Source organism: Labeo rohita, chromosome 25 (assembly GCF_022985175.1).
Source record: "Labeo rohita strain BAU-BD-2019 chromosome 25, IGBB_LRoh.1.0, whole genome shotgun sequence".
NCBI lineage: Eukaryota > Metazoa > Chordata > Actinopteri > Cypriniformes > Cyprinidae > Labeo > Labeo rohita.
In genome coordinates this window covers 192,850-208,773 of record NC_066893.1, presented here as the reverse complement: position 1 = coordinate 208,773, position 15,924 = coordinate 192,850, and the positions used below count along the sequence as shown (strand labels likewise).

The 15,924-nt window shown below is 36.3% G+C and overlaps 1 protein-coding gene across 1 annotated transcript; it reads right to left on the bottom strand.

Moving 5' to 3' along the window:
- Positions 1 to 678: 678 nt before the first annotated feature.
- sntb2 (syntrophin, beta 2) lies at positions 679 to 15,215 on the bottom strand. Its single transcript, XM_051100000.1, has 7 exons — positions 14,465 to 15,215; positions 8,973 to 9,174; positions 8,403 to 8,610; positions 6,475 to 6,617; positions 5,234 to 5,430; positions 2,809 to 2,987; positions 679 to 1,769 (listed from the first exon to the last, which is right to left on the bottom strand). Exons 1-7 carry the CDS (start codon positions 15,003 to 15,005, stop codon positions 1,677 to 1,679), a joined length of 1,563 nt encoding a protein of 520 aa, XP_050955957.1. The 5' UTR covers positions 15,006 to 15,215; the 3' UTR covers positions 679 to 1,676.
- Between the last annotated feature and the right edge of the window lie 709 nt (positions 15,216 to 15,924).

The window sequence follows — 15,924 nt, the reverse complement described above, 5'->3', positions numbered from 1 at the left end:
CAGAGTGAAAGAATAATGAATAAATGCAGCCAAAATTATCACATCTTTCATTAAATGGACACTTCAGATGAAACGAGGAAGGTTTCCACGTAAGTAAAAACTCTTTTTCCCCCTCTGTGTATGATATTAGTATGTACAACAGACTATAAAAGTTTAAGGGCACTTAAAGCGTCAAAGAGGTTGTACGTGTGGTCCTTGTGCAGATACATTTGTATTTTGCATTTCACGTGTGAAGTGATTTTATATTTTAGAAATATTGCTTCTGTTAAGCTTGAGCAATGGAAAACTACGAAAAACTGCCGTTCATACAGTCATCAATACCTCCATATTTTTTTAATATTCATATTCTACAAGAACTTACTACTTCTACTGTGCATGTTGCCTAATGCAATATACATATGAGGAATGTCTTCATTACTGAAAAACTCAAACTATGGTGTCTGTGACTCAAGTGATAGGTTAATATAGGAGATCATGTGCTTAAACTCCATTTGCATCACATGCATTACATAAAAAAGATAAAATGTTAATAAAAAATACATAACTGACGTTATACTGATATTACATTGATAGGCATATAATGTACACGCCACATATCAGTCCTAAAAACATGATGGTCCGTACACATTTTGACCAATGATTCCCCATGACTTTTCTAGTCTTGCCTGACTGGATAAGGATTAATAAAAGCTGTTGTATAATGATTGTACTCAAAAAAAAAAAAAAAGTTCTTCAGAGCTAAATATAACTACAAAATGCATATTGACTATAGAAATAGGACTTCCCCTCCCCCCCCGATTTATTTAATTACAATAAGTTTTTATTTATTTCCTTCACATTTCCAAGCCTGGACATCAGAATTTTAAAATTCTCTGATATTTCCAGGTTTTTATTACAGTGGGAAGCCTGTAATAAGGACTAAACACTCATCTAATGCTGAAAAAAAAAAAAAAAAAAAAAGAAAATCAAGGCCTAGAGCTGGTGTGGTCATAAATGTGTTAAATATATTTCTTATAACATGTAGAGTACAGATAAACTAATGAAACGTTCCTATACTTTATATAATATTTTTTTTCAAAATATGAAATCAATCCTATTCAACACCTTATAGAGTTTTAACTTTAAGGAGGTTATTTTTGGTCAGTTGCGAGGGAATGCATTTAAAGCTTCATTTTCTCCATATTTGCATGAATGGCAGTCTGTTACCGCCACATTCGAATGACAAATATTCAAGGTTATAACACAGATATAACAGTCTTTGCCATGCGATACATATAAATACAGGTGAGTTACATGAAAAACAAACAACATAGATAATACAAGAATAATATGTTTGTTTGGGTTATTCTGCAAAGCTTTACGGTGACCTTAAGCCTGAAAATGTTCTGTAAAAGCTTGTTGGCTCTAGATGAGAAGGCACGACTGGTGTTCCTGTTTAGAGGAATATGGGATTGTTTTCTGCTTTAGAAAGTCACACACTCATGCTCACACATACAGTACACACACACACACACACACACACACACACACACACACACACACACACACACACACACAAAACCAAAACAAATGTGTTGGCTAGAAGAGAAGTAGAACTATGAAAACACTGCTTGAGAAAAATACTAGCTGTCAACAAATCAAAGAAATAAATGAACCTCCATCATTTGCTGTTGATTCTACGTGAGCAGTCCCAAACGAGCCAGTTTAGCTGAGAGAAACGAATGAAGCACAAAAACCACAGGCTTCGGCCCCGAGTGAAGCTCAAACACCTGCAAGACAGAAAGAAAGAAACAGACATTATTATCAAAACTATACAGGGAACCTAAACCTTTTGAATAACGATCACATGACATTTCTAGTCACTCTGGATTACTGGAATATTTTTTAGAAATTACACAGACAAACAAAAAAGCTATAAATAAAAAAAAAAATGCATAAATTCTTGGGTCCTTAAAGGATTGGTTCACTTTCAGAATAAAATTTCCTGATAATTTACTCACCCCCATGTCATCCAAGATGTCCATGTCTTTTTTTCTTCATTCGAAAAGAAATTATGGTATTTGAGGAAAACATTCCAGGATAATCCAGTCCATATAGTGGACTTCAATGGGGATCAGCGGGTTAAAGGTTAAAATTGCAGTTTTAAAGCAGCTTCAAATGTCTCTACACAATCCTAGCCCTAATCTACTGAAACGTTAAGTCATTTTCAAAAAAAAAAACCCAAACAAACAAAAAAAAAGTCTTGAATTTATACAAATGCTTGATCTGTAATGCATCCTCACGTTGGAAAGGTGTGTACTCCGGTTCAAAAAGGCAGAGTAAGGCAAAACTGCATCTAATTTTCCCCTACAATTTCGAAATCATCTGACATCGTTGTTTTACCTTTTTTGACTTTCTTTGCACATTTGCTTTGTAATCACTGGGTCACTACTTCCACCTATGGCACTTTTTTTTTTTTTTTTTTAAATGATCGATCATTTTGCTAGATAAATCGTGTAGAGGCCTTTGAAACTGCAATTTTAATTTTAAGTCCACTATATGGAGAAAATTCATGGAATGTTTTCCTCAAAAACCTTAATTTCTTTTCGACTGAAGAAAGAAAGACATGAACATCTTGGATGACAATGGGGTGGATATATTAATAGGATTTTTGTTTTGGAAGTGAACTAATCCTTTAATAAGTGAGAGTCTGTTTTAATAAAGTTTTATAATGTCAGGACCAACAGACTTCCATTTATTAAGGCCTCCAGAATTTTGTGCCCATTTCATCACAGGTAAATCTCATACTGTATGTCTGACTGGTCATACCATCTCGCCCTCTGGAGCACCAAAGTCCAGGTAGAGGTTCCTGACTCCATCGTCTGCAGACATCTTGAGCCGCTCATAGGGGAAGTGAAAGAGCACAGATTCGCCAGATTCCCGCTTCACAGTGAAACCTCTGTCATAATGCAGGATCAGACGCACGTCCTGTCTGTTCAACACACAGCCTGAAGAGCGCAGACAAACGGACAGACATGAACCATGAGAAGGTGAATTCATGTGATTTTGTGTTTTCTTTGCTGGCTGGAACTCAGGAAGGAAAGCACTGAATATTTCCAACATTTCCTCAGGCCAGCTATTGTTACACACCACAGAGAGGGGAAAAAATGCTTTTCAATCCAGCTTTTTTTTTTTCTTTCCACAGTTGCTAAGCCCCCTCAGGCCACAGAACAGAAGTACACAACATCCAACAGGAATGAATCTGGATGTTTCCATTAACAATGTGATTCTTCGCTACTTACAATGTTTATATGCTTACAAATTGAACAGATATTAATCTTACAAGAACTGGAATAAAGTATGACGTTGCAGAGCATTATAGCTAGTGTTTATCTTTAAGGAAATCTGTAAATTACACAGGAGCGAGATTAATAGCTGAATCGTTTCGTTGCAATTATTATGATATGGTACTTTGAAGTCTAGCTACCATCTTGGAATAACGAATCTAAGTTTAATCCACTGCATTTCTTAAAGGAATATTCCAGGTTCAATGAGTTCAACTTACACTTATGGCATAATGTTGATTACCACAAAAAGTTATTTTGTGGTGTCCCTCATCTAGCCATTTCCATAGTAGCCACGAGTTGTGAAAATATGCTTCTTAACAAGATTTTTTGTGTTAAAAAAGCATATTAACCATTTCAAATTGTACAACAAATGCAACAACTTAAAACTGATGAGGATGCTTAACCTATACTAAACCTAGCATTTTTCTTTAAATTCATTTAAAGTTTAGAAAAGAGATCAAAAAGATTTTAGGAGAATTTCTGAGTAGCTTGTGCCACTACTATGTTTATAAACAGGTTCTGTAAAGTTTAATTTAAATTAAATTAACCCTCAATTAAACAGGGTTTGTACAGATACTGTAAAATGAAGTGCTAGGACTTTTAATAACTTTAAGCACTACTTTTTATTTTCATGGACTTCAATCAGAGAAATCACTTATCGAACAATGTCTTCAAATTCTAAAAAAAGAGAAACAGATAAATAAAAATATACTAATATAAAGAAACCTTTTAATTTTGTGTATACTTTCTTTTTTCTTTGTTTTGTTTTTAAAACTGCACTGCCTTAATGGTTTGATCTTTTTTTACTGTTTAAAAAAAAAAAAATCTGAAAAAAAAAAAAAAGATTTGCCAAATCACTCCTGATCTAAAACAAATGATTCACGATCCGCACTCCAAAGTTCTGAAGTTCCAGTTTAAATCGGATCGCGAATCATTTGACTTTTAACTTTGCTTAGCGCAAATTATTTGATTTAGATCAGAACTTCAAATTGGGCATCGCAAATCATTTGATTTGAATTATTCAATTCTTGAAATGATTCACAAACCCGTTCCAATGTAAATCAAGTGATTCGCAATACACAATCTGAAGTCCCCATCTGAATCAAAAGATTCACGATACACGATCCGATTGGAGCGCTTTGAAACAGTGAATCATTTTGCAACTAAATGGTTTAACTGATTAGGAGTTTAGAAAAGCTCCGCTTCACCCATCACTATGTGCTTTTTAAGATCGTTACAAGTGATGTCGAAATTCAAAAACAAATTGCTATTTTAATTTGATCTGGTTTTCAGTAGTGAATTGCTTGTAAATGACTCAATTGATTCAGTTTGTCTGTTCCTCTTTTCACATTTTTAGCCATGTTTACATGACACTACTGGCTTGGCTTGATTGTTTTCTGACATTAAGTTAAAAAAAAAGGGATGATTTACAAGGAATATGAATATTTTCAAAGCTTTTCCAGGCCTTAAATTTCAAAAAGTCAAATTCAAGTATTTCAATCACTTTAAGCACATCGTGTGAACCCTGTTTAAAGCTTGCAGGGGTGAAATTTAAGCAGAATAAAATGATTGCAGATGTCCTGCATGCATCACCAGAGGAAGTCATTTTTACCAGAACATGAGTTTTGACACTTTGGTTAAAAATGACGAGGTTAAGCCGACGCCTTGTTTACAATAAGATCTATAACATGCATTTAGAAAAAAGATATGGCAAATTTTCATTTCATGCAAACACACAATACTTGTATTGACTTTCATTACAAGAAAAGCAATACAAGTTGTCTAATGATAATACAGGGATGGCCATGTTTGCTAGAATAGGACTGGTCAGTGAAGATTTTAACACAGGTGGATTATTGCAAAGGGTAGATTCTTCTTTGCATATTCACACACACACACATACACACCTATGGAAACCTCTTTGATGAGCTCAGCAGCCAAATGTCCACCCTGCACCAGCGCACGTGTCCATGTGGACAGATCCCAATGCGTCTCCACACGAAACACATGAGACTCAATGCCTCGACCTGTGCCTGTACGTGTGGCGAACACCAAATCTCCACCAAGAGCTGGAGAGCTACGGACGCTGCCTGAGTGAACGAGTCTGCAAACAGAACAGTTTGATTTTATTCAGAGGCTGAACAATTTTAAAAATAGGCTGCTTTTACACTACATTAAAGGAGAGGTCCGGTGTGATATTGACCTAAAGTGTATTGAATCATGATACCGAGTGTGAACTAACCTTGCATATCTCATCTCGGCTTGTCCACTCCAGTCCGAAATCTGGGGTCAGTTAGCCGATGCTAACAACAGGTTGTCGATGAGAGTAAATGGGGCATCGGGCTAGCCATGTAAATAAATCACTGTTTTACACCATTTACGAGGCACAAAGTAGCTCCACACTTCATTGGTAGACTTCCAAGGGCCCTGGCATTTAAAAACGAGACATTGAGAACTCAGAATAACCACCGGTAGTTTATTTACAAGAAGACTTATACAAACAGTACCTGCAAGAAAATGACGGGCCGCCGCCATCTTCAATGTAGTCACGATAAGTTGAGTGTCGAGCAGGAACGAAACTACAACCTGATAACTCAAATGTTTCATCCTCGTCTTCATAAAACTCAGTAGCTTCATCGTCCGACATCCTTGCAATTGCCAACTGTCTGCACTAACTCCAGTCCAAAACAAACGCGAGGACTCACGTGACTTATCAGGTTGTAGTTTCGTTCCTGCTCGACACTCAACTTATCGTGACTACATTGAAGATGGCGGCGGCCCGTCATTTTCTTGCAGGTACTGTTTGTATAAGTCTTCTTGTAAATAAACTACCGGTGGTTATTCTGAGTTCTCAATGTCTCGTTTTAAATGCCAGGGCCCTTGGAAGTCTACCAATGAAGTGTGGAGCTACTTTGTGCCTCGTAAATGGTGTAAAACAGTGATTTATTTACATGGCTAGCCCGATGCCCCATTTACTCTCATCGACAACCTGTTGTTAGCATCGGCTAACTGACCCCAGATTTCGGACTGGAGTGGACAAGCCGAGATGAGATATGCAAGGTTAGTTCACACTCGGTATCATGATTCAATACACTTTAGGTCAATATCACACCGGACCTCTCCTTTAAGCTTAAAGTAAGAGTCTGACCGTGTAGCGAGCAATGGATGGGTCAGGACAGGAGAGGTCCAGCTCTCATACGTCCACGGCACTGCCTGGAACAGCAAGATGTCTTTCTCTGTGAGTGCCATGACGACTCGTCTGTACTGATGCCGCCCACCATCCAACTCCAGCTGCACACAAACACAACAACCAGATGTTAAATGTATAATCCATATCGTTTACATATGCACAGGAAAGAAAAAAAAAAAAAAAAAAAAAAATCTCTCTTAACTAATGCTGTAAACTACACAGGAAACATTACTTCACCAATACATAAACATCCAATATATCAGTATCTAATCTGCTAAATGTGACTATATGTGACCCTGGACCACAAAACCTTAAGTCTTAAGTCGCTGGGGTATATTTGTAGTAATAGCCAACAATACATTGTATGGGTCAAAATTATAAATTTTTCTTTTATGCCAAAAATCATTAGGATATTAAGTAAAGATCATGTTCCATGAAGATATTTAGTAAAATTCCTACTGTAAATATATCAAAACTTAATTTTTGATTAGTAATATGCATTGCTAAGAACTTCATTTGGACAACTTTAAAAGTGATTTTCTCAGTATTTAGACTTTTTGCACCATCAGATTCCAGATTTTCATTCTGCCAAATGTTGTCCGATCATAACAAATGAAAGGCTTTTTTTATTTATTCAGCTTTCAGACAATGCATTTTTTTTTTTAATTTACCCTTATGACTGGTTTTGTGCTCAAATATGGAGATATTAAAATATTATATTCATTACCATCAAGATTTTCTGTAAAGCTGCTTTAAAATAATGTGTACTATTAAATTCAATAGCTATTTCTTTTAGATATAATAACCAACACTCAAAAATTGAGTTTTGTATATAAACATTTTAATTGCACATAAGGTGTAAAGAAAAAAATTCTAATGATATAATTAACTTTTTACTCCAATTTGTTATTGAAATCTAAACATTTAAACGGTGGCTGTCATAAAATCATGTTTTCATAAGAGTTTATAATTACATAAGTAAGACATCACTAACAGGTAAAAATATAATCATAGCACATACGCATATACATTAAAACACTTTAATTTTCATTCGTTTTCATCATAATTCTGAAGACTTTGTTTCCATAAAGCGCAAAGGTTTTTGTGAAAATTGGATTGGGATAAATAAATAAATTAATTAAATTAAATGAAATTTTATTCATGCATCAACAGAACTCTAAGAGTTCATATCAGTTCATTGAAATAAAGACTGATTAAAATTGGGAAATCAATATTTTCTATATTAGTGATGGGAAGTTCAGATCATTTTACCGACTCGTACCTTAGTATCGTTCAGCAAAATGAGCGAATCTTTTTTTTTCATTTTAGCAAAATATAATAAAAATATAATAAAAATGTTACGTTACTTCCCTAACACATCTACTGCTTACACAAACGTTGATCACACTACAAACAAAACTGTAATGCTATAAGAAACAGAAAAGATGAATTCATTGTTTACCTGGGTCTTTAGTCTATGATTAGCTCACTTCACCTCTTATCTGACAAGTTTTCGGGTTTGAGTCGTTCGTTCGTCACGTGACAGCCCCATAAGATAAACGAACGACTCGAAAAACCCGAAGACTCGAAACAGGTGAACTAATTCCAGTACAGAACCTAATAGGATGCTACGCATGCGCGACTGAACAAATCACTCCCAGAGACGACTTGTTCTTCCCGAGTCACATTGAAGATTTGTTCAAAATGAACGAATCGTCCAAGAACGACCCATCACTAATTCATAGTTTTGACTGGAAAGTTTAACACAGTCTGCATCAGCTATTGTGCATATGTTAATGTGAGTCACACATAAACATATGTGTGACTTTTACTTCACATGTTTTCAGAACTGCATGTGATGATTGAGCTCATTCTGTGTGTGATACCTGCTCAGCCAGCCAGCCGATGTGTTTGAGCGTGCAGTGTGTGTTGACGCTGGGGTTGCTTAAGAAAGAGTTGATGTGGTCCATTGTCTGTGGCAATAGGGCAGCGACATTTGTGTGAATGGCCGTGAACCAAGAGTGAGCAGAGGCCCCGTCTTTACACCGCAACACCACAGTGTGCTGGCCGTCCGGAGAGTGAAGCTCCAACAACCTGAAACAAACACACAACACCACTGAAAACATTCATCATCCCAGAGCTTTGATTACAAGATTACAAACAGCACACTACAAAAATCAGTGTTTCTTAAAAGTAATGAGAATGTTCAAATAAGTTCAAATAAATATTGTACTGATTACAATATAAACATTTTATATTGTAATCAGTAGACACTGTCATTACTGTAAAATCATGATCATCAACTTAATGCTTTAATGTTCGTCAACTGAATTTATCTCATATCTCATTATGTTCAAATTCATTCAAATCTAAATGTAGCTGCTGTCTTTGAATGACATCGGCAGCAAAACGTTGCTTCTGGATACTTCTGAAATCTCACACAAACACACACGCACCTGTTTTCCAGGTCAGGCATGGTGAGGTTTCGGCTGATGAAGCTCATTTTGAGCGGGATGACCTTTCTGTCACGGGTCACACTGCTCTTGGGCGACTCGTCGCTGCTGCTGAGGTTTGGAGACTGAAGACGCCCATCCCAAGGCAGATCTGCGCCCATCGAGGACTTCTTAAAGAGTGGAGACACCTCCCTGATGTACTTCACTGCACATAACACAAACAGCCTTAACTGAGAATTCAATAGGAGAAACATCAAAAAAAACTGCATTAACTGATGAGTATCTATGGAAGCCCGTTTCCACCATTGGATAAAAAAAAAAAAATAATTAAAAGAGGTTACTGCAACTTATCTCACAATTCTGAGATATATAACTTTTTTTCTCAGAATTGTGAGATATAAACTCACAGTTGCAAGTTATAAAGTCAGAATTACGTGATATAAACTCGCAATTCTGAGAAATAAAGTCACAATTGCATGATATAAACTTGCTATTGCGAGTTAAGTCAGAATTGTGAGATATAAACTCGCAATTCTGTGAACATATTTTTTTCTCCTCAGAACTGGACTGTATAACTCGCAATTTTGAGTTTGTATCTTACAATTCTGAGGAAAAGTCAGAACTGCAAGTTTATATCTCGCAATTCTGACTTTATTTCTCGCAATTGTAACTTTATAACTCGCAACTGTGCGTTTATATCTCACAGTTCTGAGAAGAAAGTCAGACTTGCGAGATGTAAACTCAAAATTGCAAGAAAACAAGTCAGAATTATGAGATAAAAAGTCGCAATTACCTTTTTTATTTTTTATCCAGTGGCGTATATGGTATATGCCCAGTCTACAGCATTGGTGCAAACTGCTGTCGTATGACCAAAAAAAAACATTTAAAAAGGATTTAAGTATTCAAATCTTGGACATTTACTAAGATCCTTCCACTATCGATTGAAACCCACAATAATATTTAAAATATTAGAAAAATATTAAAGCTTAATATGTATAAAATCATCATTTAGTGGATACTTTTCAACTTATGAAAATAATACTGAATTTTTTTTTTTGTATTTTATTCCATTGTTGTTTTTAAAGAATCTCTTTGATTCTTTTAAAAAATGAAGTTCAAAAAAAATATATTTTTTATTTTAAACAGTCCAAAACATTACTGTCACTACCGAAACAATAGGGTGTTTTGTCAAAAATAGTTTTTTCTCAATATATATTCAAACTAATTAATCCTTAACTTTGAAATCAGTATGATTAACTTCTAGCATTTTTCAAAGAAAAACTGGATTCAAAATAAAACAAGTCTATAAATCACACTTGAAAAATTGGTTAAAAAAAAAAAAAAAAAAAGTCATTGTTATTGATTTACCTCTGAAGAAAAATTAATAAAATAGCAAAAAATATATTTACATAGAAGATGTACGCAAAATCTTAATAGGTAAATATAAACCTTCTAAAATTCTATATTAATGTTTCAGTAGTGACAAATTTGTGGAGAGGACAAATATTCCAAAACTTTCTGAAAATACAATATGAGAAATACCTGCACAATTACTAGAAATGTGTACCTTGGATATTATACAATTTGCATACATACAAAATTTGTGGAAAAACATTTTTTCAAGATGTTTCCAACTCTGACTGTGGAATGGTCCTTATATGTATGTCTATGTGTCTGTGTGTTATTAGCCAAAAGAGGCAAAGCCTAGGAGCTTTAGATCCAGTTAAATATTTTGATTATGTGAAGTAGGACTGCGAGTTTGCACAAAGCTTTACATTTAACAGGAAGACCAAAAAGCCACATAGAAATATATGACCTAAACCAAACACTTGCATTCTTACATCATATTTAGAGGTCTTTCTTCATAGTCATGAACTGTTCAAAAACCTGAAACATTTAGCCAAGTATGTCAGCCTTACAAACAACAACTATACTGTTTCTCACTCATACGATACTTCTGGGGAAAAAAAAAAACTTGGTCTGACTGAGGAATTCAGTTTGGGGAAATGAATGTAAATTGTGGTTGCTTGGATGCTAACAAGACAAAAATAAATACCTGCATTCACAAGTTGCTCATACTCTCACAGTTATAAATAACAGCATTATATTTAATAGTATAGCTGATCCGATGTTTAAAATAACAGTAAAAAATAATACTAGCTCAAATTTTGGTTTCACTTTTTCTCACCAGGTTTGGTGCGAAAGGGCTTTAAAGCTGCATGACGTGCTCCATAGTATGAATATTACTGGAACCTTCAGAATCTCAAAAAAATCTCATCATTTACGCCAGTGACATTCTTTCATTAGCTAAACACTTTTTTTGTTGGATCCACCTCTGTGAGTTCATATAATGCAAGTGGAAGTGGCGACAGAATGCTGAAGAATCTTAAAGTCATGGCTATAATCCATACAACCCATAATCCATAAACCACCATATTTGCATTAGATGGATAATTCAACTAAAATCTGGAGGAGGAGGATGAGAGGATTTTTGAGTGGTCTACATTTCCATGGAATGTAGCATAATAAATAACTTCTAAAGCTACACTCAAATTTTGCCACTCAGAATTTAAACAACAAAATCAAGAAGCAGCAAGGCCTAGTTGTGAACAACAGTACAGCAACATTATCCATAAAATCACTGTCAGCACAATCATTCATTCCCAGTGCATTAAAGTTTAAACAGTAGACCAATAACCCAAAGATTGCATGATCAAACTCTAGAAAAATTATTCTCAAACTACCAATATTTCACCCCAAGAAGCAAAGCATGGCCAGCTTACACACCAGCGTACTCCATTGAGACTGAACACGTCATAAATGTTATCTCTATACTGCAGGCTGATAATTATTAATTGCTAGATGAATTGCTTTTCATTTCACTCTCACAAGAATTGTGGTCTGTACCAGCATCCTGTTCTTATCAGCTTCACCGTTCATGGCTGATTTAATCACGCTTTGCTGCTTTACACAACATCATGAGAACTTGCACTCATCTCTGATTAAAATCACTCACCAGAAACCACACTGATTTATAATGCACATCTCAGTGCAGTTCTCTAGTGGAATACTTCAGAATTTGCTGGACTGTTATTGTGCCACATCATGGGATCACTTCTGAGCCATTTAAAGATCTCAGTAGATCCACCAGGACCATCAAAGAGCTTCAGTTCTCATTTTAATTAGGCCAGTGCCACGGAGGATAACGTATGTGTGAGGAGAGCCCATCTCATGAGACACTGCTCCACATATCTGACCGTCAGTCTCCAGGTATCTGATCATGACGCAGGAGATTTAGCAGTGCTGCAGAACAACGCGCCTGCTGTGTGGGAGACATGTGTACCACCACTGACAACATGGGGCCAGCGTCACAGAGACAATAAGTAATACGAGTATATAATGGGGCCTATAAGTACCACACTCACTAGCATGAAAACTACATAGCAAACAGTTACTGCATCAGCATCATTTGTCATTGTTCACCAAAATTGTGTTATGAATATAGGGTGTGACATTACAGCAGCATAATTTCCAGTGCCTCCCATTCAATAATTGCAGTAGGTTTTGTGCTTTGTTACTTTTCAGCTTTCAAATTCTCGTAATTTTTTTACCACCAAATCCAAACAGTAAAGATGGATAGAGATATTTAATGAGGCATAACAGGTCACTGTAGCCGGCTCAGTTCAAGCGGCACGTGAACTGATCATCTTTTTCTTTACTACTAGCACAAAATAAACATGAATGAACATCAGAAAAAAGTTTGAAAGAAACAGCTGGCATATAGTTCAATCAGTCAGAAAAAGGTCAGTAAAACATCATGAAATGTTAGTTACTTTAGGGCTTCACAATTAATCGAATTCCTAATCGTGATTACAATTACAGATGCCACAATTATGTAATCGTTCAAAAGCACCATTACCAAAAAAATATTTTTAAATCCACTTACATTATTCTGCTTGCTTAAGATGTGGGGGTGGGGGTGTTTTCCTACCAGTTATCTTAAGGTTTTTTTTATTCATTGTTTTAATTTTTACATTTTTACTTTTTTATATTTAAAGAAAAACCTATATATAAAAAGGTGGCATGCAGTGTTTCAAATAATGCTATTCAAAACATCATTAAATGTAAATTGTGATAATTGTAATTAATAATCACAATTACAATTTCAAGGGAATAATCGACAATTACGATTTGTTTCATAATCGTGCAGCTCCAAGTTACCTCAGGGCAGCCATTCAATGAGCACAGATTTGTCAAGAGTGAGCTCAGAAAAAAATAGCTGTTGAGATCAACATCTGGCTAAATAAAAATGTTACATATGAACTCCTATTTTTACTTCACCTGTTAGTGATGAATTTGACAGCCACCATTTAAATTAACTGATACTGAAATCAAGTCTGGAGCTTGTGAATGGAGCGTTTTCACAACACGTCATCAATCGGCCATATTGGTGGCACTGAACGTAAACAACGCCACTGAACCAAACGGAAATTATTGTGATGTTTTGGGCTGTTTCGGGAAAAACATCTGGAGTACTATAGACTGCCTAAAGTAATAAATCAAGGAGAAGAATGCAAAAGACTGTCTGAGGAAAGCAGGCGTTTGTGGTTGGCCAAACTGAATCAGGATTTCCAGTTCAAGAATCTTAACAACATTTGTGTTTGTTCTAATCATTTCTGCTCCAGTAAGTGAAATATTAGGCTATTATCTTTAATTAATTCTGCTTGTACATATCTTTACCACCTATTAACTTTAGTTTGTCAAAATATTACGCCCTTTCCTGCTTACTAAATCCTTCTCTATACGATTTAGCAGCTTCCACATGTTTTTTCTGTGGTTTAGACGGCAAAAATTAACAGAAGAACGTGTTCTGTCTACATTAACTGTGATGTAAATGCAAACCCTCTTTTGGAATTGATGTGTCAATACTCAGGCCTACTAAAAACAAACGCTTCCAGCAATCAATCAAAAAAGAGAGAAAGGTGAGTGCGATTTGATTGTGTAAAATGGGAATTGATTAGATCATAGAAAGTGGGCCACACTGGCTTGTTAGCCAAGAAAGTACAGTAATATCTGTCTCTCCCATCGTCCCTCTCCCTGTATCCCACATTCACTTTTGACGTTTGGAGAAACATTAATGAACATCTGCTATTGGAGCAAAACAGATGCTCTTCTTGTTATCAATAAAGCCCTAGATTCATGTACTATCAAACTTCCATCCAAATTTAAGTACGTTTAATAATCTCTGTAAGTTATTTTCAAATGTTAATTTAATTTAAATGATCAGCCCATGTGAAGTGCAAATGTCTTATGTTATCTACTTGAAAACCGTCTAAACTCAACAAAAACAATAACTAAATTACATTATAGTGCTGGACGTGCACTTTCTGAACTTCGTGTCGTTATCGATAATATAAACACGGTTTAGTTTAAGTGTTAAGTTCAGATCTCTGTGCGGGCCTGTTGAATCCCCGCGGCTCGAGTGATCGGCTTACCCTCCAGCGTCACCTCCTTCCCAGCCTTCTTCAGCGCCTGCACCGCCGCGTCGTGCGTGGCATCGCGGAGGTCGCTGCCGTTGACGGACAGGATCGCGTCGCCGACCCGCAGGGCTCGACTCTGATCCGCCGCTAAACCCGGGAAGATCTTTGATATGAGGATGGGCATACGGTTCTCCCGTCCCCCTTTAATACTGATCCCCAGACCGCCGGACTCCTGTTTGACTATCCGAACCCTCCGAACCCCCTCCGGCCCCGCCGGGTCACAATAACCGCTGGACTCCGAGTCGGACCCGTTGACCCGACCCGGACTGTCGTAATGTGCGCGGCTCTGAAAAACATCTCGGTTCTGTTCGTTGCCATTAGAAACGCCATTTCTTAAATGAGAGTTGTGCTCCGAATACCCCGCGGGCCCGCTCGGTTCGCCCTCCGCTGTCAGTGTGAGAGTGTCCCGTGTGAGTTCCGCGGAGACCCGAACCCAGCGATCACTCAGCAGCAGGTCCAGATGACCCTGTTTTTCCGCGCGGGTCCACACGGCCATGATCAAACTTTAACTCATCATAAAGTTTAAACTCACTCGACACACCCACTTACACGCACATTTCCCCTGAGGAAGGAAGAGGAACAGATTTTATGTTTGTTAAATAAGTTTAAACATCGGTATTTTTCTTCAGAGGCTTGAACTTGTGATCACTCCGCGAAGAAACAAAAAAATTAAAAACATCCTTGGCTCGGACCGCGGAGATAACCATAAGATTTGTATGCACTTAATTATTCATAAGCGGGGCGGGGATTTAAAACTAGTTTTCTTCCCTCCCCAGAAAAAAAAGCCACTCGAGGTTGTGCTGTGCACTGATTTCACCAAAGTTAACGAAGCCGAAGCCTGGTAAAATCACTAATTATCACAGCCTTATTGACAGACTTACTGCTTTATTTACTTTGTGTATTTTACTTTTGCTATTTAGCGCGAAGAATATTTGTAATTCCCTGCTTCTCTCATTAATAATTAATAAGATACAAATCTAATCTCTTTCATTAAACGACACCAACAGTGAAATGATCTAAAAACACTAGTGTTCAATAAAAACGAAGATAGATAGATAGATAGATAGATAGATAGATAGACTGATTGATAGATATTTGTATCTAATTACATATTTAAGTAGCAAAAAATTAAAATAGGTTTCCCTAGTCACACTAAAGGCAAAAACCAATCATGATCACTCTAATTTTATCTGTAATTAAGCTTTATTGTATTAAAGTCAAATGTTTGTTAAATCAATATAACACATATGTGTCAGCTCTGAATAATATTGACTCACAGTGAACATTGTTGACTCTTCTCATTTGCTTTAAAGTGTTATTCATACTCTAAATGGGTCACCTTAGCTTTTAAATAAAGCCTATGTTTTTACAGTCACCATTTGGCAGAAGCTTTTCATCACTTGTGTATGTGTGCA

Bases quoted from the DNA above. Each gene is read 5' to 3' on its own strand.
- sntb2 (XM_051100000.1), bottom strand. From the start codon at position 15,005: ATGGCCGTGTGGACCCGCGCGGAAAAACAGGGTCATCTGGACCTGCTG. The intron at 8,611-8,972 runs GTGCGTGTGTGT...TGTTTGTTTCAG, and splicing joins ATGCCTGACCTGGAAAACAG to GTTGTTGGAGCTTCACTCTC. The intron at 6,618-8,402 runs GTATCACACACA...GTTTGTGTGCAG, and splicing joins TCGGCTGGCTGGCTGAGCAG to CTGGAGTTGGATGGTGGGCG.